This window comes from Phocoena phocoena, chromosome 14, assembly GCF_963924675.1.
Source record: "Phocoena phocoena chromosome 14, mPhoPho1.1, whole genome shotgun sequence".
NCBI lineage: Eukaryota > Metazoa > Chordata > Mammalia > Artiodactyla > Phocoenidae > Phocoena > Phocoena phocoena.
In genome coordinates, this window is record NC_089232.1 from 81,813,857 (window position 1) to 81,838,997 (window position 25,141).

Sequence of the window (25,141 nt, forward strand, 5' to 3'; positions counted from 1 at the left end):
GAGTGCTTTAAACGTCTAGGATGGATGCATGAGAGTGCATTCTGCTGATTCATTTCTGACGACCTTTAAACTCTTCCTTTGGTTACGGGCCACTCCACAAGCAGCGTGGTGGGGAGACGGACCCCAGAGTCTGCTTCTGCTTCTCTCCGGCTGTGCGATCTTGGTGAGATGCGCTCTCTACATCTCAACGGTCTCATCTTTGAAATGGGAAGAATAATTCCACGCACGTGGACTGCTGGAAGGGTTAAGCAGGATCGTTACTGTGAAAGCACCTGGCCCGAGGCCCAGCCTCTAGGGGGCCCTCTAACACGCTGGTTTGAAAAACATCCCAGCACAAGCCAGAGTGTAGGCGCATCACAGAACATCGCTGCTGCCTTGTCTGTCCCCCTTCCTCTCCTGTCAGGGATCAAACATTCGTAAGAGAAGACAAGCGATTCAAGGAACTAAAAACTGAGCTTCAATAAATTAGAGTCACGAGTCTAGCTCTTATCAACTATTTTCCACATCGCTTTAGTTGTTCTCATGGTTTGTTTCAAGTAAGCCATTTGGTCCTCTTTCCTTTGTAAGGCAAATTCTATTTCTCAAGGTCAATCTCTGTAACCCTAACTTCCTTCCTGAAACCCCTGTAGTTTTTAAAAAAGTTTCTTTTCACTTTTGCCCTTTCTAAGAGGTAGGGTATTTACCCTATACTATTTTAATAGAATCGTATTTGCTCTGAAGTGAAACTATTTGTTTTACTTTATTAAAGTTGATGCCTTTGGGCTAGCTTCTAAAAGAGTAAACTTACATAATTCTTATTAAGTGAACCTACTTCATTTTTTCTCGTCTCCAGCCTTTACAGTTAAAAGGTTCTTTTGGAATATTGCTCTGTAGTAGGTTATAGAGAAACCTACGTAGCCAACATGGTATCCATCATCTGAAACGCTGGCACCTGTACAAGATAAGCCAAGGGGGATCCTTCAGAACTAAGAGAAGAGTCAAGTCTGTCCATGGAAGCATATGGACGATGTGACAGCAGGCAAAACTTTGTTCTTCATATGATGGACTTCGACACAGGCCAGGGCGATGGGGTCTGCCCCGGAACCTAGGGGCCTTTGGTTTGAGTTCCTGCTCACCGTTCACTCAGCCCCGTGGGTCTCAGTAAGTCTCGGTCCACCTCTGGGCCTCGGTTCCCTGGCACCTACCGTGAGGGGATGGCCAACAGACACCCCTGGGTCCTGCCCCAGTCCAGACACTCCGTGGTTCCTCTTCTTCCTTTAGCCTCAGCACCCTGAGGTTCTGAAGGCCCCACCCTCAGGTGTGTCTCCCTCAGATGTGTCGTCCGGTCAGAAAGAAGAGGGGTCGGTCCTCCTTGGCATTGGCGGTCTGGAATTCATCTCGCAGCCGAAACTGCCACTCATCTTCCAGCTCCAGGCGGACAACCGTCTGGCGGAGTGAGTTGCGGTCCTGACAGATCACACACAAGGTGGCACCTGTGTGGACGACAGCAGAGGTATGTGAAGAAAACAGGGGAGTTTCTCCAAAGGAAAGGTACCGCCTGGCTGCTATTGGCAAGAACAAAATACGCTGCTGCTTGGAAGGGAAGGACCGGATGTCCGCGTGAGCTCTTGGTTCCTTGGGGATGCGTCTTAATCTTAGCAAGACAGTGAGATTGTGATTTGGCAGGTCTGGCAGATGAGACGACGTGGAACCAAGAAACACTGGCAAAGAAGTGAGCAGAGGGGGGAGGAGACAGACTCGCAGGACCACAAACCAACATCCTCGGCTCCAGACCCTGCTGGGAAGCGCCCTCTCCTGGCCCTTCCAGCCCAACCCTCCCTCTCCAGCCATCCCAGCCGGCCACCCGCCCAGGCCCCACGCACCTCCTGACTCTTCCTCTGCTGGGCAACGAGGATTCTCCCGCCTCTCGACGCCTAGCATCAGCAATCACGGGTGTTCGTTCTAGCTCCCTCCCTCCCTCCCTCCCTACACATCCTATCCTCCTACTAGACGAGATGTTTCCCAAGAGCAGAGAAGGTTGTGGAAACCTCTATTTCCCCAAAGCTTATGCAATGTTGGTGCTCACTAAACACCTGGTAGAGAGGAAGGTCAGAGTCAAGGCCAGCCAAGGAAAAGTGAAGCTCGATTAGGGATCCCAGCTGGATTGGGAAGAATGTGTTTAAGCCATACAGGATGAATGTCTCTCACTCTCAACCACTCTAGCACGAAAACACCTATAGAGGGAGAAAGATTAGAAGAGAAGTAAAGATGCACGTGGCACCCCAAGACAAGGAAGAAGAACTCATCCACCAAGAAGGAAAAACGTCTGAGGGGGTCTGCGTGCTTAGGCTAAGAGCCTGGATTGGAAAGCAACAGAAAAGTTGAAAATATCTGCTAATCACCGAAAAGAAAGGGGCTGTGTCTTGTCTCTACGCAAACAGGTAGAGGGGGAAAGAGCTGCCCTGGGATCCCATCCCAGCCTTCTTGCGCTTCCCTGGATGGTCGGGGAAGTCATGCGCCCTGAGCCTCAGTTTACCCGTTGCCAAGGACTAGGACCAGAGGTCACCTCCGCAGAGGCGCCAGGTGGCGACAGCCACTCAGGGCAAGGTCCATGGTAAGAGTACGGGAAGTTACCTTTCAGAAAATGAAACTTTTTCAGGAAGGCAGCTCCTACAAAAGAGTCACAGAGGTAGAGCAGGAGTCCACTAAACAGGAAGTCGGAGCAGCTGACGTTCAAAGAGTGGGGCCTGGAGCTCACATAACACACAGAGATCTGAAAAGAAAGGGATCCAAGAGAAAACGTCACGCTCCGTGAAATACCCCACGACACTGTGTTAGCGCTCTGCATCTAGCAAATGCTAACCGCCAGGTCAAGCTCAGACTTGGAGGAACAGAGACAGTATTTAATGTTATTTCCAAATCTATATCCTAAAACTCAACTCCAAGACTTATCCTGATTTATCTATTCATTAATTCGTTTGAGAATCGGAAATGTTTAGCATCAGAAGTGGGTTTCTATTCTTAACTTCTTATGTTGGGGCCAAACCACTTCAGTCCTCTCAGCCTTTATCTTACCAGCTGTAAGGTGGGGTCATACCGGAGCGGAAGTAGTGGAGTGGTTCTCATTCCAAGTCCTGGGTTCTGGCGCACGTGTTTAGGAATTTCCCGGATCTATGGACTCGACAGCGCCCCCTCTGACAGTTACCTGAGACCCCAGGTTAAGGTAGCAGTCGACGGACAGCACGGGGTGGCCGTGATTCTTCAGGGACAGCGGGAAGAAGCGGTGGCTGTGGTGCTGCAGGAACTTCTCCAGCAGGAGCTGCGCAGGGGCCGCGAGGAACGTGTGCTTGCTGTCGGGGGCGCAGATGTACTGGGCTGGCACGATGGCCATGGGGCTGTCAGACACCTGCGCGGGGAAGGGCGGGTGTCAGCCACTCCCAGCCACCCCGAGCAGGGACCCAGGGTGGGTGGCCCCATCGTGGAAGGCTGTGCCGTGGAGCAGCGATGTGAGAACACATAACTTCCACTGTGAAGTTCTCCATCAAGAAAAATTAGGTTTAACCGAAGTGGGACGTGTGAAAACTGATCACGTGATCGATGAGAATCCTAGACACCGATCATTCCACGCTGAAAACTGGCTGCCTGGTCTAGAAAAAATTAAGGGAATCCATGGACCTTGGAAACGTTCCCCCAAATCCAGGGATGCAAACCTCTGGGAACGGCCAAGCTCCCCTTGACCCCCAGACCCTATCTGCCTCCAGTCCAGCCACGTGGCCACTGCTCTCCACGGCCCGGCCATCTGGGCCCACCATCTCGCGTCCCATCACCAACAGACTTCCCATGCTACGGCCCGAGGGACTGTGGGTGTAAATCATGCTAATCAAACCCTCTGCTGCATACCCTTCAGTGGGTTCTCGTTACTCCTACAGAAAAGTCTAGAACCTTCCCACAGCGGATAGGGTCCTGCCTACTTCTCCAGCTCATCTCTGACACTCTGCCCCATGGATCGGAGGGACCTTCAAGGCAGGGGTGTGCCAGCTCCATATGGGTTCCTGGAAGACACAGATCTCCGAAGGCTCACCGTGACTTCGCATCTGAAATGCCCAGGTCTGCCCGGCCAGGACCGACACAATCAGATCACGTCTCTGCCCATCTGGAGGCCGGCTCAGCCATCAAGCTAGCCCGTCAGTGCCATTCAGACAGTGTTCGGCAGGCACTGTCCTAGGGGCTCCGAGAAGAGCACGGCACCACACCTGCCCCCTCCCCAAAGGGGCTCTGTCCAGCAGAAAAGCCGGACAAGTGAACAGCAAAGACAGTGACAGAGATGAGCTCAGGAAACCAATGGGGAGAGAGAGTGTGGGCAGGCAAGGGCGCACAGGAGGGCTGGTGGTGCGTGTGCGGAAACCAGTTAGAGTCGGAGATCAGAAGGGAAACCTGATGGAGTCTTTCCCTTCCCAGCGCTCCCAACAGGAAACCTTTACTAATACTTCCCAGCAGTCAAGCCCACCCCACTGACTCAAAGGCGCCTGGGTGGCCTCCCTGCCAGCTTTCCCACCACGGACAGCAGCCCCCTCTAGGCACACGGCCACACCCACCTTGGACGTGATGTGGAACGACCTGTGCCCGCCCACCGCAATCTGCTTCTTCATCACACTGAAGCGGTTGAACCGGCAGAGCAGGAGGCCGGCGCTGTGCACCCGCAGGTTGAAGTCCACATCATCACACATGAACCTGCCCAGAGCCAGAGGAGGGGGCGGGTCGGACTGGAGGCAGCTCACACCCCCCCAGACACGTGGAGTGTGCACCCCTGGATTGGGGGCTGGGAAGGTGGAGCAGGCTTGTTCCTGCACCAAAGACCTTCCCCTGGGAGGCACAGAAGGCAAACTGAGAAGGAAAACAGGACAAGCAGTGATGTGCCTGCACCAGGAAAGCAGGGTGCACCCCAGCCTTACACGACGGAACCACTGCCACCTGTGGACCAGGCACGACACGCCAGGCACCGTGAGGGGGACTCGACAAACACCACTTCATCTATTTGCTGAAAAGAAAACAACCGACCTCCCAAAGTAAAAATATTAGCCACTTTTTACAGCTGAATAAAACAAGACTCAGGGCTTCCCTGGTGGCGCAGTGGTTGGGAGTCCGCCTGCCGATGCAGGGGACACGGGTTCGTGCCCCGGTCCGGGAAGATCCCACATGCCGCGGAGCGGCTGGGCCTGTGAGCCATGGCCGCTAAGCCTGCGCGTCCGGAGCCTGTGCTCCGCAACGGGAGAGGCCACAACAGTGAGAGGCCCGCGTACCGCAAAAAAAAAAAAAAAAAATAAGACTCAGAGATGGCGAGTCATCTGCCTACATTGCAAAGCTGACAGTGGCAGAACCCAAATTCCTAGCAGGTCGGTCTGGCTCAAGAATTGACACTCCTGCCTGGGCCCTCTCGGGGGTGTGCCCACTGCCTGGCACGTCGAGGGCTCGATAAACCTTAGTGATTAGATTCTTCTCGTGACGTGAGCATTTCTGCATAGATCTGTAGAGAGTGACACAGGGAAATTACAGTTTCCTTCAGTGCTAACGCTCCTAAAAAGTGATGTGTTCAGAGAAGGAGCAGAGAAAGCAAGAGAAGCAACACCCAGTAGCATTTAAGTCATTACATAAGGTACCACGTGAATTGAGGAAGGAAGTTGAATGGTCTTAGGCAAATCTGCCCTAAAATTATACAACAAAAATACCAGAAAAACCCAAGAGGGCTGAAAGCAAGGGACCAGGCCAATGCTATGGGTGAAAAGGCTCTGGTTTCGTTGGCCCTGAAGGGCGAGGACGGAGCAGCCACCCGCCAGGAGCGAGGCTGCCCCTCACCGAGGGCCCTGGGACCGTGGGCGGAGCTGACAGCCACGGTGGCGCAGGAGCTCACCGATTCTGGTTGTACTGCACGTTCTGGGTCAAGTCCACGTTCAGGATGACGAAGTCGTGCACGTGGCAGCGGGAGAAGGGCTCGCGCACCTCGCGGCTCCCGGCCTTGCTGGACCACTTGCGCATGCCGATCAGGGCGTAGTGGGTGATGCTGGGGGAAGCCTCGATGTGCTGCATGACGTGCTTCAAGGAAACATTCCTTTCCGACCGGGCAAATTCCCTGTTCGGAGGAAGGAGGTGGACATCCCTCGGTTGGCATGCAGACAACAGCAAGGCCCTCTGGACCAGGCTGGCCGGGATGCTGCTCTCCCCGAACATGCCGGGCGGGGTGGTGCAGAAGGAACCCGTCACAACCGCCAGGCACCGTGCTCGGCACTTCAAGTTCACTGTCATTGACCCTCGCAGCAATCCTGTGACACAGGCATAGCATCCCCATTTTACAGAGGAGGAAAAAGAGGCTCTGGATAACTTGCCCAGTGTCACGTGACAGAGCTCGGATTGAACGGTGTTGTCTGTCTCCGGAGCCCACAGTCTCTGCATCTGCCAAGCCACCTGGCGCTTCCAGTGTCAATTCCAAGCGAGGTGTGGGGAGGGAAGGAGGCAGCGTGTAAACACCTCCCACCCCACCCTGCCGGTGACTGAAGTCCGTGAAGACAGTGGGGGCCACCCGACGGCCAGAGAGGGGTGCTGAAGGGAGTAACCCCAGGGCGGGGAGCTGGGGTGACGAGAGCTCTGTCTGTGAGACCCAGGGACGCGGCTCAACTTCTCTGCATCTCAGCTTCCTTTTCCCCAACTGAGGGGCTTCAGCTAAACTCTCTAAGGCCCCAGCCAGCTCTGACGTGCCAGGACTTGAACATCTGCTGCAGAATGCAATTCAGAAGGGCAGAGGGAAAAGCTCGGCTCTCTTCCTCATTGCCGCCCTGGCCGAGCTCTTGCCCTGGGAAGCATGACAGCGAGAACACTGAAAGCACGGTGACTGCTGTCCTCATGCACATGCAGCTCAATCAGACAGAAAACGGTTTTTTCTAGAAGAGCGGTGGTGTTAATGGTGGTCGTTACATTAGGACTCACTAACACAGAAGAGGTGAACCAACCTCAAAAGTTGCCTCTCACAAAAACAAGCCAAAAAAATCAAGTTGTTTCTCAAAAAAAAAAAAAAATCAAGCCAAAAATAAAGGCTAAGTTGAAACACTCATGGTGAAACCACACAGAACTATTTTACCCACAATGCTCAGATGCAGCTGTATCTACTGAGCCTTTCCTACACTGTGCTGCTTCATTGCCCGTGACCGGGCACACAATTCATGGTTTAATTAATCCTCGTAACAAACTTCTAGCACAAGTTTAAGTGCCCCTTTGAAAGATGAGGAATCTAGAACCCAAAAAAGAGTCATCTCCCTAATGTCACACAGCAAATAAAAATACAGCTTCACGTTAGGAGGAGGCTGGGGGGAAGGAGGAGGGACTGGAAGGTTCTGGGCTGCCAGTGATGGTCTGTTTCTTCATCAGGGAGTTTGTCAAGCGTGTGTGATCTGTTTGTGAAAATACCTGGATATGTATTATACTTTCCTTTTCGTATATATTCGATGTTGAATATATATTGCATTATTTTCTGCATGTATTACACCTCAGTAACATTTTTTAAATTAAGAACTCAGAGTAAAGCTTGGAACACGAGCCCACCACACGCCGGGCTCTGTCCACTGCACACCACACCTTCTAGCGTGAGGCGCCCTCTGGGGTCCTCGAAGGGTGGACGAGAATCCCCCACTGAGAAGAGAGCACGTGCACTTGTCTTACTGGTGGGGTGAGTGTGTGGGTTCTCACCTGCTTCTCTCCCCACCACAGTCGACGTCCAGCACGTTCCACATCACGCAGGAGTCATCAGAAATCACGATGAAGGGCCAGATGTCCTGCGGCTTGATCCCCAGCTCCTCCTGCCGGTTCCGCTCCAGCTCCAGGTTGTGGTAAGACAGCTCCTTGATCAGGAAATGGGCGGCGCCTGAAATGGGCAAACGACCCCGACTCAGGCCAGTCCTATGCCGACGACCACCCAGGACAAAGCCCCAGTGAGAAGAGAACTTGATGAAAGCCCATCGAGGCCCCAGCCCCGCCAGCTCCTGGGGGTCCTGATCTGCAGCCCTCACCCACCCACCATAGGCTGTTGACTTGGTAGAATTCTAGGGCAGAAAACACTCCTCTCCGATTTGCACACGCATCGATTTATCCTTGCTTTTCTAACAGCTGAGAACATGAATAAATCAATAACCAAACATCGAAGAAAAAAGAACAGTCAAATCAAAATAGCTTTAAAAGCCAAAAAGCTTAATGAGAAAGGTCTTTCCTCTCTACGCGGACATAAACTGTCTCTCGCCATCTGCCTGTACAAGGATGTGGTCAGTAGCCACGGCGGTCGCTGACCTTCAGCACACCCTGAAAGGAGGTCAGGGTGGCGATCAGGAAGGAGGCAGTCTGTGCTCTGGGCAACTGGCAGAACAGGCCTTCAGAGACTTAGAGATTTTTCGGGAGGCGATTTTATGAGCCCAATTTCTTGCATCGTCTCCTATCTAGAAAAGCACTAAAACCATTAACAGAGATATCTGCTCCCAGTGACCAGTAGCATCCCTCTGCCAACATGTGTGCTTGACTGTACGCATCTCCCTCCACCGAAATCCCATATACACTGACCTCCCCCCTTATCTCATTGGAGCAGTTCCTCGGAGCTATCTGAGAGGCCGTCTCCCAAGCTCTAGTCCTCACTTTGCCCCAAATAAAACTTAACTCACAACTCTCACACTGTGCGTTGCCATCTAGAACGTTCTCTCAAGCCTCCATGCACAGAAATATTACAGAGTAGGGCACGTCTACAAGGCCTACCGACTCCGGCGCTGTTGAAGATACTCGGGAGAACCAGCATGATATGGTTGGGCCAGTATTTCTTATAAATCGCCATTTCATACTCCTTGACAACCAGCACGTGCAAATGGCTGGCACCATCCATCGCGTGGTACAGGTTAAAGAGCCCGTGTTCGTGACGGCCAGTCGTGGGAGTGAACGTCGGACTCTTTATGTATTCATGACTCTGGAGAGTACGGGCATAAAGAAGCAAGTGTTTGTCAGCACGGCCACAACGATTCCCCTCCCTTTAAAACGTGACTTTGCAGCCTCTTCCATCAAGAGATGGCATCTATTTCCACACTCCCTGCATCTGGCTCAGGCTTGGGACTTGCTTTGATGGATAAAATGCAGTTAAAATGACAGCGCGCCAGTTCCAAGCCTGGCCTCCAGAGGCCTGACCACATTCTGCCTTCTCTCGGAACCCTCCCAGGAAGAAGCCCGGGCTAGCCTGCCGGAGAAGGAGAGGCCGCAGGGAACAGACATGGGTGTCCCTAGCCCAGCCGGCCCCCCGCCAACCTGGTAACTAACCTCGGACACAAATGAGAGCAAGCCACCCCAGGATAACCACCCAGCAGAACTGAGTCTGAACTGCTGGCCCACAGAACCGGAAGCTAAGTACATGCTTGTTCGGAAATGGTTTGTTAGGTGAGCAAAACTAACAGGCATATATCGATTACCCAAATTCATTAACCTCTCCTATTAGCACCGAATATCGTGCTCTGAGTTACTCCTGTATGACTTAAATCCCTCTATCATAGCCATACTCATACACGCAGGCTATGAATCTTTTATATAAATAACTGTGTTTTCTTTCACTCTTTTCTCAACAACAGGTTCTGCTGGCCAAGCTACGTCTTCTGTTCCTTCTCGATTCCTCAAAGTACTTGCTACACAGCTGTGCATACAGCTGGTGCTCAGAACCAGTTCTTTCTTTTTAATAAAGTTATTTATTTATTTTTGACTGCGTTGGGTCTTTGTTGCTGTGCAGGGGCTTTCTCTAGTTGCGGTGAGCGGGGGCTGCTCTTTGTTGCGGTGTGTGGGCTTCTCATTGCGGTGGCTTCTCTTGTGTGGAGCACGGGCTCTAGGTGTGCGGGCTTCAGTAGTTGTGGCTCGCAGGCTCTAGAGCGCAGGTTCAGTAGTTGTGGCGCACGGGCTTAGTTGCTCCGTGGCATGTGGGATCTTCCCGGACCAGGGCTCGAACCCGTGTCCCCTGCACTGGCAGGATTCTTAACCACTGCGCCACCAGGGAAGTCCCTCATAACCAGTTCTGATGGGAACCGCCTGGAAAAGCTAGTGCAGTAACTGATAAAGTCTCAAGCACCTTACAGTAAAGGCCTCACTGCCGCTTTACAAATGTTTTCATTCTTGATAATAGCCTGCTGGGTCTGCAAGGCTGGGTTCAGCCCTGGGCATGCCTGGCCCTCTGGAGAAGGAAGAGCAGAGCTGTACACAAGGTCCGTGGGGCTGAGGCTGGGGCTGGGGCTGGGGAAGGGGCAGCCGGTTGACTCTGAGGTTGTCAGGCTGGAACTGTCAAACCAAGCGCCCCTAAGAATGGCGGCCAGAGAGACGATGGATCATTGGGAACAATCTCCTCGGAAGAGAGAAAATTTCTCCTTTAGAGGACATACGTTGACATATTTACAAATGAAATGATGCAATGTCTGAGATTCGCTTCCAAGTAACACAGGAAGGCAGGTGAAGAGAGATGGCTTGATGAAGCAAGCGTGGCCTTGAGTGCATAACTGTTGAGGTTGGGTAAGCAGCCCCGGGGGACTCATGATACTATTCTGCCGTCTTAGCCTGTTTCACGTGTTCCATAAGAGGGGCTTCCCCGGTGGCGCAGCGGCTGGGAGTCCGCCTGCCGACGCAGGGGACGCGGGTTCATGCCCCGCTGCGGGAAGATCCCACATGCCACGGAGCGGCTGCGCCCGTGAGCCATGGCCGCTGAGCCTACGCGTCCGGAGCCTGCGTTCCGCAACGGAAGAGGCCACGGCAGCGAGAGGCCCGCGAACGCAAAAAAAAAAAAAAAAAAAAAAAATGTTCCATAAGAGACAGCATTAAAGAAAAGATAGTGGAAGGGACGAACGTTTACTGGCCCTTGTTATCTTCCAGGTACCGTGCTGGTGCCTGACGTTGGTTATTCCATACAATTCTCACCACAAGCTTTTGCAAGAGTTATTATTGGCCAAACTTCCAGACGAGGACGCTGAGGCTCAGAGGTGTCAAGTGACAGTGTGATGCCAAAGTTGACTCAGATTTGACTCTGAGTGGCCACAAAGCCCTTGTGCTCCCCAGTCTCCTCCACGTTGAGCCACCATGCTCGTCTCTCGCCGCCACACCCCGCCCCACGTGCCCGACTCATCAAGAGCTCGGTGGCCCCTTGCAGCCACTTTGATTCGCCCCCGGGGACTCGAAGCCAGTACCTTGTCTGTGACGAGGGGCAGCCTCATGCTCTCCAGCTGGCCTCCAGGTTGGCTGAAGACAAAGTGGTGCTCCTTGGACTTGGGGATGATGAAGTGGAGCTGGATCTCCTCTCCTAGCATGGAGTAAGAGAAGGCAAAGGCGTGCAGGGTGGACTCATAGAGCTGAGGTGCGAGGGGGAAAGGACAGAGCTTGTCATCAGAGTCCGGCCTGACTTCCCGGAAGAACCCAGGCCCGCCGTGGCCATGACCACACAGAGGTCGCTGCCGCCTCTGCCCCAGGCTGACGCCAGGACACAGTGTGGACGCCCACACCCGAGGCCACACCCACTGGGCCAGCGGCCGCTCCCGTCCCGGTGCTGACCGCGCTTCACCCAGCAACGCCACGTCGGCCGCCCAGCCCTTCCCGACGCTGGACCCGACCCAGAGGTGCGCTGGGTTACCAACTAAAGCATTCACGTGCCGGATCACATTGTTAATTGTAACAAAGGTTATTTTCCCACCATAGGTAATACGTGCAACAGCATATTAATAAGACAATAACTGCGAACTTGTGCGCTTCTATCTCACGCACCACGTCCAGACCCCCTCCCGTCCCCTTGGCACTAAAATTAACCATCTGTGAAGCAATTAACAACCCTATGTCCTCACCCCCACTTGGTGGGCGTGGAAACTGACACCCACGGGTCTTGGGCTCACTCCGATCCCCAGTCTAGCCTCACCTCTAGTGACTCTGTCCAAGGAGCCCTCCCCTCACCCGGTCACCGTGCCCGCACTGCTCTCTGGTGCGACCTCCAAGCCCTGCTCTGCCCAGGCCATGCTCACGCCTCCTCCAGTTCTCAGCTCAGGCGTCCACAGAGCGGTCTTCCCTGACCCTCACCCTCCATCTGACAGCCCCTCCTGCAGACGTGCAGCTAGCCTGCGCCGTGCCCTCCCGGGAACCACGGGGGCCAGGGGAGGGCCGATGCGGGCCAGGACACACCGGCTGTGAAGTCCTACTGTGGCTCTACTTTGAGAGCAGAGATGAGGGAGAAACAGATTCTGACCTGGGGAGGGAACACAGAGGGTCGTAACTGAGGAGTCTCCTAAGACTTCCTCTCAGGGAGCCTTAAGCGATGAAGGAAGAACGGAACAAGTAGAGGCAGGGAAATGCCAGCAGGGGGCCCCTCAGTGCTCCTCGCAGGGCCTGGTTTCACGTCCCCTGCCAGTGCGGCCCCCCAGACCCACGCGCCTGCACACAGGCCCGGCCCGCCGGCCAGAGCTCAAACCCACCCTCCTCCTTCCCCCCATGCTTCATTCATTCCTTCACTGCAGACCCTGAAGTGACCAGGGACTGAACCCCTTGAGTCTCTCCAGATCTTTACATTTCAAAATCAAGACAATGTTTTCACTTATAGGTTTCTCTGCCTTGAAAGAAAAGCTTCATCTCCGAGGGAAAAAGTGTTAGGAGAATTATTCTGGAGCAAATAGGATTTCTGATTATTTTAATCCTCTGAAAAACTGCTCATATGTATTTTCTAATTTCGTCTACAGTAAAATTACATCGTTTAAAAAAATCTGTGCTAAAAGAAGACAGGTGCTACTTCAGTGGAAGCTGAGCTCAAGGCCGAGCAGATTCGGGAAAATTAAAGCTACTGTCTGCTGTTTCCCTCTGTAGAGGGGACGGACAGAGCAAGCCAGCGCTCTTGCCACCTTTGGGCCTTTCTGGGGCATGCACTCATGTATATATGAGCATGTAAGTCGTATAGACAAGTATAAATTAACTCGTGCTGTAATAGCTATCGGTGCAGGTAAAACAATGTTATTTTTTTGTTGTTTTCTCGGATGATTATTCATTTGCGTGTAAATCCTGACAGCGGTGGAAGGCCTCCTACTGATAGGATAATAGTGAGGATAAGGGTTGTGATGACGGGTATTTTATTTCATGCGTGTGACAGTGATAATATGGCGATGGCTGAACCGTAAATCATTCATTATGACGTGCATATTGACTGGAATTGATTGGACCTAATGAGCTATTTACAATTCATAAATACACGTACTATGTAATACCAGTGATTTAATGTAAATGTTTATAAGCATGGGGTAAATAATGCACGATTATACATATTATGTATTGTGAGCATACGTACTCACATACGTGAATATACATATGATGCACGAAGTACATAATAATTGATGGGGGAAGAATGTAAAAAAAACTGGGCCACACAGGTGTCTGACTGGCTCCCATCAGCTCCTGCTGCCCCCTCCTCCTCTTTCCCCGTCTGGGTCTGAGATGAAAAGAAATACTAAGCGTAAAATGGGAAGTGCCGCTGGAGCGGGGGCTCCGTCCTACCTGGTAGCGGGGGTGGAAGCCCATGTACTGGTGGCACTGCTCGCAGTGGTGGTACGTGTTGTATGCCGCATACTTGGAGAGCCTCATCCGCGCCGTCTGGCGCCGCACGTAGAGGTCCTCTGGCTTCCGGCGTGTCCCTCTGTCTGCACGAAATCCCCAGCATTAAAGAACAGCACGAGGCACAGCCCACGTTCTCTCCCCTGCCTACCCACAGGGAACCACGGTAACAGGACTTTGTGCGATCACCTCTCACCTGTCTGCCCCAAGGTGACTCAGCTGGTCAGAAAGGACAGAGTCTCAGTGGGATAAACTGAAGGCTACGTTCACATGGCGTCTTACGCATGCACCTATGCATGGTTCATAAACATATTCAAGGATTCGCTACATAATATGCAAGCACTGTAAAGCACATGAATCACCTCCAGGTTTTCAAATGACTTAGCAAAATTAAGATTTTAACAGTCAACCTCCATTCGAGAAGGTCTACTATGTGAAGGAACCTTCAGTAAAAGTGATCTGCTTGGGCTTCCCTGGTGGCGCAGTGGTTAAGAATCCGCCTGCCAAGGCAGGGGACGTGAGTTCGAGCCCTGGTCCGGGAGGATCCCACATGCCGCGGAGCAACTAAGCCCATGTGTCACAACTACTGAAGCCCGTGTGCCACAACTACTGAAGCCTGCGTGCCTAGAGCCTGTGCTCCACAATAAGAGAAGCACTGCAATGAAAAGCCCTCACACCACAACGAAGAGTAGCCCCCGCTCGCTGCAACTAGAGAAAGCCAGCGCACAACAACAGAAGACCCAACGCAGCCAATAAAATAAATAAATAAATTAATTAATTAATTAAATCTTTAAAAAAAGAAAAAAAAGCGATCTGCTCTGAGAGCAACAAAGATAAAATGATTGGTTTGACAAGGAGACCGGTATTTTCCTCTCACGCAGCATTCACCAAACTTCCCTAGTCAGTGCTTGTAATCACACTGGCCACTCATGTCCGATGTTTGCTGCCAGTGACCCTGAAACCCAGCAGGGTCATAATACTGTGGAAGTCAGCAGTCTCTGAAGAAGGAGCGAGAAAATGAGAGACCAAGGGCAGAAAGGGAAATAGGTGCATTTTGTTACAATCCAAGTTCCTAGAGAAACATACACGTCTTTTTCCTCTATTAACCAGAACCTTCAGAATACTCCGATCATGATAAACCACCAAGAGGGTCCTCACCGTTATTCAGCACCAACCGAGCCACGAGTCTTCCCTCGTGTGGTCTGTGAAGAGCCCTTCCTGTCAGGTGAGGCACTGTCGGCTCACCTGAAGAGCCCTTCCTGTCAGGTGAGGCACTGTCGGCTCACCCGCCGCCACCAGATGAGTTCATCGCTAACAAAACTCAGCTCGTCCCTTTAAGAGGCTACTCCCATGTAGTCTGGAAGAAGGTAGCAGCAAGAGATTTAAAAATCTGACCTTCGCTCTTTATGCCCTGATGGTGTGAACAGATCAGACTGGCATCCTCATACTTCGGGTCGTGAATGATGTAGTCAAAAGGCAACTTCTTGAACAGCTCCAGGTCCGGCCAGGGGTCACTGAGCTGGAGGTAATGCCAATCTGATTCTTCTCTGAGGTCTACAGCATCAGTAGAAACACAGATATATGACAAAACAGGAAGCGAGCAGGACTTAGGTCAAATGTGCACAAGGATGATGGTAGGAGTGGAACTGACACTGAGTCTACAGGTTACCTGGGGAACTCCGCTGGATCTCAAATACTCTGGCACCCGTCCCATTTTCAGGATCTCTATCCAGACAAACAGCCTTATGCTGTGTTTCCTATGGGATGGGGTTGCTCTTCTAACTTCCACTAACTTCCACTCCTGGCAGTACACCTACCCCTGGGCTCTGGGCTTCTCCCCGGCACCGTCCCCCAAATACACCACACTGGTCCACACCACTGGCAGAACTTAATGCAGTTCTCTCTCTTGCTCTTACATCTAAATGCTACCCAGCCAGTAAGGCCCAGCTCCTATCACTTCACTTCTAGAAAGCCTCTTCTGAATGCTCAGGTACACTGGTTTCTCCTTCTGAATGCCACCACTACTCATGGCCCGACCCACATTTGCACATTTGCAGTGTATCACCCTACGTTATAATTGGTGTAGTCTACAGGGCTCACTAAATGCTTGTTGGCTAAAAGGTAAAAAAATCTAGTTGGTCCAACTCAAACTTATGTAACATATTGATTTTACATCAATTGATCAATATCATTTTACGTCATATTGATTTTACATATTTGATATGACATATATATAGTATAGACGATAGTGATATATATCTATATATCTATATCAGTGTATCCTATTATATATATATGGGCAGAGTACATGTCCATAAGAAACAGAAAAAGTAAGGAAAGAAGAGGGAGAGGAACATTTATTCTGTATTTAATAGGTGCTCAGTGCTTCGTATGTGTAACAGCCGCTCATCTTCACCACATCCTGTAAAACAGGAATTACACACATTTTGCCCAAGAGAAACCCAAGGCAATAAGAGAGTATTTAAGAAAGTAAGGCTTTGAAGTTTAACAAACAGGATTCAAACCCTATCTTTATCATTGTTATATCCAACAAAATGAGGAGACACAAATTCAGCAGACCTGTTGACTTTCATTTGAAAAATGGTTTCAAACTGTGGGGAAACGGTGGAAAGCTCAGAGTTTCGATGAAAAGCCTCTTTCCCTTCTCCTTCAAAGGAAAGACCAAGGACTGGATGGGCTTCCTTGGTCCTAAATTTTCTCCAAGTCAAAACTCAAACACAGCAAGAGCATCTAAAAAAAGTTCTGTGTATCCAAATGACAGGATTTCCTTCCTTGTCAAGGCTGACTACATCGCCAGTACATACCCCATCGTTATCCACGCAACTGCTGGTGGACGTCTGTCCGTTAATGGACAACATATGGTTGTTTCCATGTCTTGGCTATTGTGAATACTACTGCTGAACACGGTAACTACGTGAGGTGACGAGTATGTTCCTAGCGTGATTGCGGTGATTACTTCACAGTGTATACATGGACCAAATCATCCAGCCGTACAGCTTAAACATACATAATACAAGTGCTGTTACAAGCTTACTGGGGGCCCTTCTCTACAACACACGACTCCTTACACAAATCTTCATTTCCAAAGCAATGGATTCCTTTACCAGACCAAGTTTCTGAGCCACTGGAGGGGCGCTAGAAGAGGAAATGGAGGAGGTGTTCTACAATAAGCATGAAACAGCTGTTCAAAGAGTCTTACCTTAATCAGGGTAAATTCTGTTCTGTGAATGAGAAGAAAAGGCTATTCCCTGCATAGCATATGTTTCCATTTTGCCCCAAGATGTTGACCTATGTACTCAGCAGCCTGAGAGGGAAACCCTCCCCTGATGGACAACCCCACTTTCTAGAGGCAGCAGCGAAATCTAGTTTGGTTCCAGCTCTGCCACCTCCCAGCTGGACTCCTGAACGTGTTATTCCGGAACCGAATAACATTATCCATCTCTTGGTGTGGCACAGGAAATGAAATGTGGTGACTTACGTAAACCATCTAGCACAGTGGTTGACGTTTGGAAGGTACGCAGTAAACAGCGGGTATTTTTAGTAGCGTAATTTTATCTCCCACCAAGCCCTCCCAGGCACTGTTCTAGGACTGAGCAAAATGGCTACAAGGGCAGGATAAAAGCAGCCCTACAAGGCCCTTGGGAAGAGTCAGATCATTAATCTGAGAATTCCATCTTCAAAGTAAAAGATACAGCGGAAGTCACTTGAGAAACCGACTAAAGATGATTCCAAGCCCCAGCGTCATCAGCAGATAACTCACTGATATTGATCTCTTCTTCATCGTAAACATCCACTTCCGTCAGCCGAATGAGCATTCTGGACAAAATGCTGAGGAATTGCAGGTAGGCGCCTGTCTTCCCGATCTGTAGAGACAGCGAAACAGGAGCCAGCCTCAGTACGCCCTGCCTACGTGCGGGCGCTGAGCACCTGACATGCCTCCACGCCGCCACCTCTTATAACCATCTCACCTAATTAATAGGAGGGCTGGGGGGATGCAAAGACACTTGAGGGAAAATGTGGCCTGAAGAAGCATGGCAGGCAGACAGATGAACTCCAGTGGGCGGGAGACCCACCTGCTTATAAATCATTGCAAATGTCTTTCCAGATTTTAACTGGCCACATGGTTTAAGCCGTTAGAAGTAGGACTCCATCAGGAGCTGAACAAAGGTTGCTTCAAAAAAGAATGAACTGACATTTCGATAATGTCTTAAAAGAGTCTTGCGTAAGTGCAAATTGCTACCTTATATTAACTGATACGGCTGTAGTAAGACAACAAAATTCACTGTGCGGGACATAAAAGGCTGGCATCACATTTCTCTCCTCCTAAGGCCAGGAAAAGAAATAAAATGATTTTTCTCTTCTTCCTTCTCTTTCTTCTTGTTTTAGAAAATCCCCTGCCCCCTCAAGCCCAGCACCAGGCCAGTATACTATTGGTCTTAGTTCACTGAGGTCACAACTGGTTACCTGGGTACCTGTGGGCTATCCTCGCCTCCCTCCAACCTGGTGCGCTAAGAATGTGCTCTCCAAGTTCTTAGCTCAACGCCCGGTTCACAGCAAGTATTCGATAAATGCTGATGAATGGAAATAACTAACTTTTTATTTTTATTTTTTTGGCACTGCCGCACGGCATGTGGGACCTTAGCTCCCCGACCAGGGATGGAACCCACACCCCCGGCAGTGGAAGCGTGGAGTCCTAACCACTGGACTGCTAGGGAAGTCCCGGAAATAACTGACCCGTTTAAAAAGAAAATATGAAGCACAACTGGGGGGAGTTTTGGAGAAAATATATGCAATACATATAATTGACAAAGGATTAAAATTTATAATCTAAAGAACAAAGCAAAAGAATAAAAGTCAAACGGACTAAAGGAAAAATAGAGAACCAAAACCAGAAAGTCACTGTAAAAGAAGTACCAATGACCAATAAATATATTAAAATATATTCACCCTTACTATTATACTAGAAATATACTACTTCTCCCCTATCAAAAAGGCAAAAGCTTTTAAAGATTGATAACATTCAGTAATGTGAGGGGTATGGAGAAACCAGGAATCCTTTTAAAAAAACATTTTATTTTTTCCTATTTTTTTAAATTATGAAAAGTACTATATACTCATTTAAAAGTTCAAGAAATACAGATCAATAATAAAGTAGAATGGTCACAAATTCCAGTCCCCTGCCGCCCCCAAGCTCTCCTGTCAGGGAGTTTTTAGATATTTTCACACACGCAGACACATACACACACTGATTTTTTTTTCATAATTGATATGACACCACGTGTATATTATTCTGCAACTTGATCTTTAAAATGTAAATATCTTAGAGAAATTTCAGCGTCAGTATATAAAGAGCTATTGAATAGTTCAAACTTTCTGTGGCTGAATTGCATATTTCTGTGCCCAAATATTTTCAACTGAACTTGACCAATGCAACTTAAGTTGTTTCCAGTCTGTTTTTTAACTACTGTAAACAATACAAAAATGAGCATTCTTATACATATTTTTGTGGGTTTGGGTTTCTTGGGGTAGGTACCTGGCAGGGGAATGAACACTCGGTGTGAAAAGGAAACACGTCTTGAACTGGGACAGTGATGATGATGGTGACAATAACAGTGCTTTCCAGGGGGCAGGCCGTGTTCCAGGTGCCCTACAGTTACTCTCCTGTTTAACACTCCTGTTTTTGTGATAGAGTTTATCACAAGGCTATTATCTTCCTCACTCTCAGACGAGAACACTGAGGCACAGAGAAGGCTGGAAGCGGCCCAGGGCTCAGGTGATGTTCTAGTCTGAATCCAACCCCAGGCAGTTCACTGTAGGGCCCACCCTCCAGCCCTGCCCTGTCTGGCCGAGCCCCCTCCCGAGCCCCCAGACCAACCTCGTGTGTCCTCCTTACACGCTCACGACACCTGACATTCACACCGCCCAGGTTCCTGCCATGTTGACAGGTGAAACGGTCTTTTGTTGTCAGAAAAACACAGACAGCTGGGAGATGGTGACAGGTCTCTCATCTCCCTGGTCAGTTTCACCAAAATCTTGCAGGGCAGAAACAGGGCTTGGCTTCCCTTGTCAGAGTGGGAGGGAACCGCAGACTGACCGTGAGGACTGAATGCAATAGTGTGGGAAATGCAGAATCACTGTCTGAAGGAGCAACAAGCACCCGCAGAGAACTCCACCCACACATCACGCAGAAGAGGAAACCGGGGTCAGAGGATGGAGGTCACCCAGCCGTCCACCTGCCCACTTGGGGCCATCCGAGATTCCACCGCGGCAAGGCAGGTGTGAATAAGCCCCAAACCTGCCTCTGGGCGCGAACACAAGCCCCGCGGAGCCCGAGCGCACGGGGCGGCACCCACCTGGGGGGGCCCGCTGAGCAGCAGCCGGCGTGGGTGGAAGCCGTCCACGCGGCCCTCGGCGCGGCTGCTGTAGTCCATGTGGCTGGGCCGGGGCACCGTCCACTGCCGGTAGTACAGTGACTGCTCTGTGGACGTCATGGTCTTGCTGAGCAGGGGCCGGAACGAGCTGGCCCACATGACCGAGTGCGAGGGCAGGAGCGAGGCGGCCTTGGGCAGGCCGCTGCCGTCGGTGGACGTGACCATGTCATACACCAGCTTGGGCAGGAAGACCACAGGCGGCCGCCGGCAGGCCTTGGTCATGGAGCACTGCGCGGCCTGCAGGACGAGCGGGCCGGCGGCGTGCATCGCGGACGAGCCCGAGGAGGACGATGAGGGAACTGACACCTGGATGCTCCACTGGCTGGTCTTGAGGCCGGGCTCCGGCTGGGGGGCCAGCCCGGGGCTGCACCTGCTGATGACCGACGGCGGCCCCCGCCCTGCCCGGGGCCACTGTCTCTCTCCCAGGGCCCTGCCCTCCTCCGCGGGGCCGCAGGGCTGAGGCGATCGGGCCCGGTCCCCCCGCGAGGGCCCCGCCGGCGGAGCCTGAGCCGGTGACTCGCCGCACCGCGCTGAGCCTGCGGAGAGAGGGTCCCGTCAGTCAGGGCCCCGCACCCGCCGCTCCTGCTTCTGCAGCACCAACTCCCCTTACCTGCGACGACTGGGAATTTCCGTCAATGCCATCCCACCTCTGGTTAAATACAGACTCCTCTGTCCTTCTGACAAAGCCAAGAGGCACTGCGGGGAGACAGCCAGCACCGCTCCCTGGCCCCATACACGTCGCAAAGGCCTCTCCTCTGCACCCCCCGCCCGATCTGTTCCAGAACCCTCACCTTCAGTGCCCAGCCTACACTCCTGCTTCTGTACAGGTGGGTCCTGGAGCTCTGATCTCCCCTCTGTACAGCAAAGCGGTGCTTCTGGTTCAAAGCAGCAAAACTCACAGGACTGAAAAGGCTTGACTCTAATGCTACAACCACTTAGCTTCTAGAAGAACTCAAGACGGAAAATGCAGTATGCACAGCGGCTACCCAGATACGGGGTTTCTTTTGCCCTTTTCCCCACGTGGACCATGCTGAAAGGCAAGAAGAGTGTGGGTCCCTGGAACACAGAGGGGCAGCGTTGTCTTTCATATCAATGAAAGACAATAAAAGCTGTCTTTCATATCAACCCAGCCACATCTGCCCGGGGCATGCGTGCCAGCTCCGAGCAACTCCGAGGACCTCAGGCTCCACGGGAACCACATCTCTATCTTAGCTCTGCTGTTTTCCTGGAGACGAGGGGAGCTGCTTCCCAGGCCACCCTCCCCAGACCCCACCCCACGACACTTGGTTCAGGCTGCGCTGCTCACCACACCACTCAGCCAACCTCCCCACTGGATCCCAGCTCCCCAGCAAGGCTCTGACTCAACCCCGCAGCCTGGCAGGCTGGTTACAGGCTGCTCGTGGACAGAGGAAATGCAGCACCGGCCTGTTCCCCTAGGCTAAAGGCCTGACTCCTGCTAAAATGCCTCTTCCCCGGGCAAGCCACCCGAGGTGATCAGCTCAGAGGCAGCGAGGAGCTAAGGACCAGGGTCGGGGAGGCTGTGAGGACCTGGGCATCTGGCCCGGGGGAGGGACGGGTGGACACAAAGCACACGAAAGGGGCATGAGGTTCTAAAAGTAGACCACGGGGACCCAAATGTCTTCACCCATGTCCTAGGTTGTGAAGCCCAGACGGGGAGGACCCGGAGGACGGAGACCCACACTGATGTTTCCCTCCGCCCACCCGCCCTGACCTCAGTCATTCTGCCCCGGTTGAACCCAGGGGGACTGTCAGTCTATAAAAGAGGGACCCAGCCCCTCCCAGGCTGACTCGCGTGATCCCGTCCCCTGCTCTTGACTCCTGTGGCCAAGTCTCCTCTCCCTGGACCTCCTGAAACGTGGGAGTTACACCGAAGGCCACGGGAAGCATCTCATCAGAGACACGGGAAGCATCTCATCAGAGACACGGGAAGCATCTCATCAGAGACACGGGAAGCATCTCATCAGAGACCCCTAAGATCCCAGGACCCTCTGTGGAATTTTAAAAAGCCACCTCACCGGAAGAGGAGGCTGGCTGGCAGCCTGGGCATTCTACTCCACCTGAAGAAACTGCACAGACCTGCGTGTCCCAGAACCTTCTAGAAAGCTGTCAGCCCAGGATCAGGGAAGAACAAAGCACCACACCTCTCTATCCTAACGGCACAGATGCCCCCCTGGTACCCTGGGCTCCCTCTATTGCTTGGGCCAGAAGGACAACAAGCTGCAGCATTTGGCTTTTCTGACTGACTCCAGCCTATAAATCAGACCTTTCTTCTATCACAGAGACCAGGCTCATGTTAAGGAGGCCTCGTCTGACTCCCTCTGTGCACACCTGTGAAAGAGAGCCCCACCACTGGCCCACTATTATCCGTGGGCAGGTGGGGAGGGGGAAAGAGAAAGGAAACCAAAGAATGCCCCAAGTCAACCCCCCGATGTGCTCTGACCTTTGCAGCCACGCCCTGACCCTGAGCTGTAACCCTGGGACCACTCACTGCACCCAAGCACCACACACACCTTCAGGCCCCAAGCCTCCTCTACCTGTGAAGTCTCCTCCACCTGGAATACCTTCTCCTGCACTGGAAAGCCTTCTCCTTCAAGGCCCAAAGGCCAGCTGCTCTCTGAAACCTGCAGGGATCACACCCTACTGCTAAATCTGTCTCACCTGAGACAAAATTAATTACTTCCTCATATGCATAACCGTAATACCGCACAGGTGCGAATATGTGTGCAGAAAAAATACATCCGCCCCTACTGCAACATAACCTGGTCCAAAGGAACAATGGTTTCCTTGAGAGCAGGTCCGTATCTAATAGGTCTCTCAATGCCCTGAGCCACGTAGAGAGCAGGTTCTCCGTAAATGCTTGTGGTGGGAAGACATGCCATACTGTCTCACGTGTGCCCGTGCTGACTGCTCCTAAGGCCAAGGCATCCCTCAGAGCAGAGACCTGGAGCACTTCATCCACATTCCCCGCCCCCTCCACCAAAGTGTGGTCCAGGTCCAGGGGTCAGTGACACTTGCTAAATTTTGTTATTTCTCCCCCAGTGAAGTCTTCTGTGTCCACTTCTCTCCACCCTCAGACTCGACAAGAATACTCATCCAGCTCTTCTCCCCTGATTCCAACAGCTGCCTGTAGAGCACAGAGGGAGGGCCCTCTGACACCACCCGGCACAGGCCCTGCAGGGGCAGAGGCCATGACCTCCTCCCGGGAAGGACCCCCCACTCCCCGCCCAAGTCCAGAAAGATGCGTACTCTCTAGAAAGGCCAGTTCTTTGTAGATCCCTTCTGTTTCCAGTTCTAGTTGAAAATAAAGGATCTCATTTCATTCTTTGAAATCTCAAAAAACAAAAACGGTCCAATTGCGGGATCTTTACCCCTTGGAGACTTACTGGATGCCTTAGAGGAGAGGGATGAAGATGCAGAGTCATGGGAGCGGGATCGTTCTCTCTTCACGGGGCTCCTCTTCTCTGATGTGGAGCCTGTTTCAAAACACACACACTGAAGAGGCCTTGTAATCATGGTCCTGTACGTTCCCCCAGCACTTCACAGTTTACAAAGTGCGTTCACACGTATCATCTCTCATCTATCCACCCACCCACCCAACCACCCATCCATCCCTCCATCCATCCATCCATCCCTACTTCCATCCATCCATCCCTCCTTCCATCCATCCCTCCATCCATCCCTTCCATCCATCCATCCATCCATCCCTCCTTCCATCCATCCATCCATCCATCCATCCACCCATCCATCCATCCATCCCTCCTTCCATCCCTCCATCCACCCCTCCTTCCATCCCTCCATCCACCCCTCCTTCCATCCATCCATCCATCCCTCCTTCCATCCCTCCATCCATCCCTCCTTCTATCCATCCATCCCTCCATCCATCCCTACTTCCTTCCATCCCTCCATCCATCCATCCCTCCATCCATCCATCCATCCACGTTCCCAGGCACCCTCCTCTGAGGGAGTGCTAAGGAGACAGGTGTACAACACAGAGCAGGCCAGTGAGGCACCGGGGGGTCAGTGAGGCTCCTGCCCAGGGGTCACAGCTATAGGACAGAGTAAGGAGAGCAAAGAGGGAGGAGTCCAGGGGCCAGGTGCCCACCAGCAGGGAGAAGTAGGAGCAAGGAAATATCCTGGGAAAGGTGACCCTGATCCCAGTTCTGAAGGGCCGGCAGGGATCTCCAGGTGAAGCACGGAGCAGAGGGGACGCGAGTGGCCGGGAGAACGCCTGTGTGGCCCACAGGTGACAGAGCAGAGCACATTCATGGGATGAGTGTGGCCAAGAGCCCGGGGTGCGGCGAAGGGGCCGGAAGCCAAGAGGAAAGAATGGGGAAAGGACGGAGGTGGGTCGGGAGATTCCAGGAGTGTGGATTCACTCCACGGGCAATTTCATGTCAGGGTCCCATTCACGTCTGTGAAAGGTTCCCACAGCACCAGGCGGGTCTTTCCACCCCACTTTACAGATGAGTCATCTGAGGCTTGGAGAGGTGACATGACCTGTCCAAAGCCACACAGCCAGAGATGGAGGGGGAAGAGAGTCCTCATCTTCCAGCTCTCCTTCCATCTCTCTCTCTGCTACACCAAACCCCACGAATGCCTTGCATATTTGTAGTAGCAGCTTTTTATTTTCTCTCGCTATCCTATTGACTACAGCCAAATGCCTTGCATTGCTCCGATTTATGTGTCCTATTAAAATACATGGCGTTGGGCTTCCCTGGTGGCGCAGTGGTTGAGAGTCCGCCTGCCGATGCAGGGGACACAGGTTCGTGACCCGGTCCGGGAAGATCCCACATGCCGCGGAGCGGCTGGGCCCGTGAGCCATGGCCGCTGAGCCTGTGCATCCGGAGCCTGTGCTCCGCAACAGGAGAGGCCGCAGCGGCGAGAGGCCCGCGTACCACAATAAAAACTAAATAAAAAAATACATGGCGTTGAATTTTGATGTCTGCAAACGAAACTAGCCTGTTTTCACAAATCTCAATAAGGGACAGATCCTGTTAATTCACATAGAGGAAACAAGCGAGTGAATCTTAAACCAGGCAGTAATTCCACCAGCAATTCAAACAAGGCAT

At 52.0% G+C, this 25,141-nt stretch overlaps 1 protein-coding gene across 1 annotated transcript in view; it reads right to left on the reverse strand.

The window, feature by feature from the left end:
* Positions 1-1,308: 1,308 nt before the first annotated feature.
* The window catches only part of GREB1 (growth regulating estrogen receptor binding 1), a 67,771-nt gene continuing 43,938 nt past the window's right edge, over positions 1,309-25,141 (reverse strand). The window contains exons 20-32 of the mRNA XM_065890740.1: positions 23,456-23,545; positions 19,974-20,587; positions 17,381-17,483; positions 14,995-15,153; positions 13,543-13,685; positions 11,208-11,369; positions 8,764-8,968; positions 7,714-7,888; positions 5,888-6,106; positions 4,575-4,710; positions 3,185-3,385; positions 2,614-2,752; positions 1,309-1,472 (exon numbers count right to left, since the gene is read on the reverse strand). Of these exons, the coding sequence (XP_065746812.1) occupies positions 1,309-1,472; positions 2,614-2,752; positions 3,185-3,385; positions 4,575-4,710; positions 5,888-6,106; positions 7,714-7,888; positions 8,764-8,968; positions 11,208-11,369; positions 13,543-13,685; positions 14,995-15,153; positions 17,381-17,483; positions 19,974-20,587; positions 23,456-23,545 (2,510 nt within the window). The remainder of the gene's footprint in view (positions 1,473-2,613; positions 2,753-3,184; positions 3,386-4,574; positions 4,711-5,887; positions 6,107-7,713; positions 7,889-8,763; positions 8,969-11,207; positions 11,370-13,542; positions 13,686-14,994; positions 15,154-17,380; positions 17,484-19,973; positions 20,588-23,455; positions 23,546-25,141) is intronic.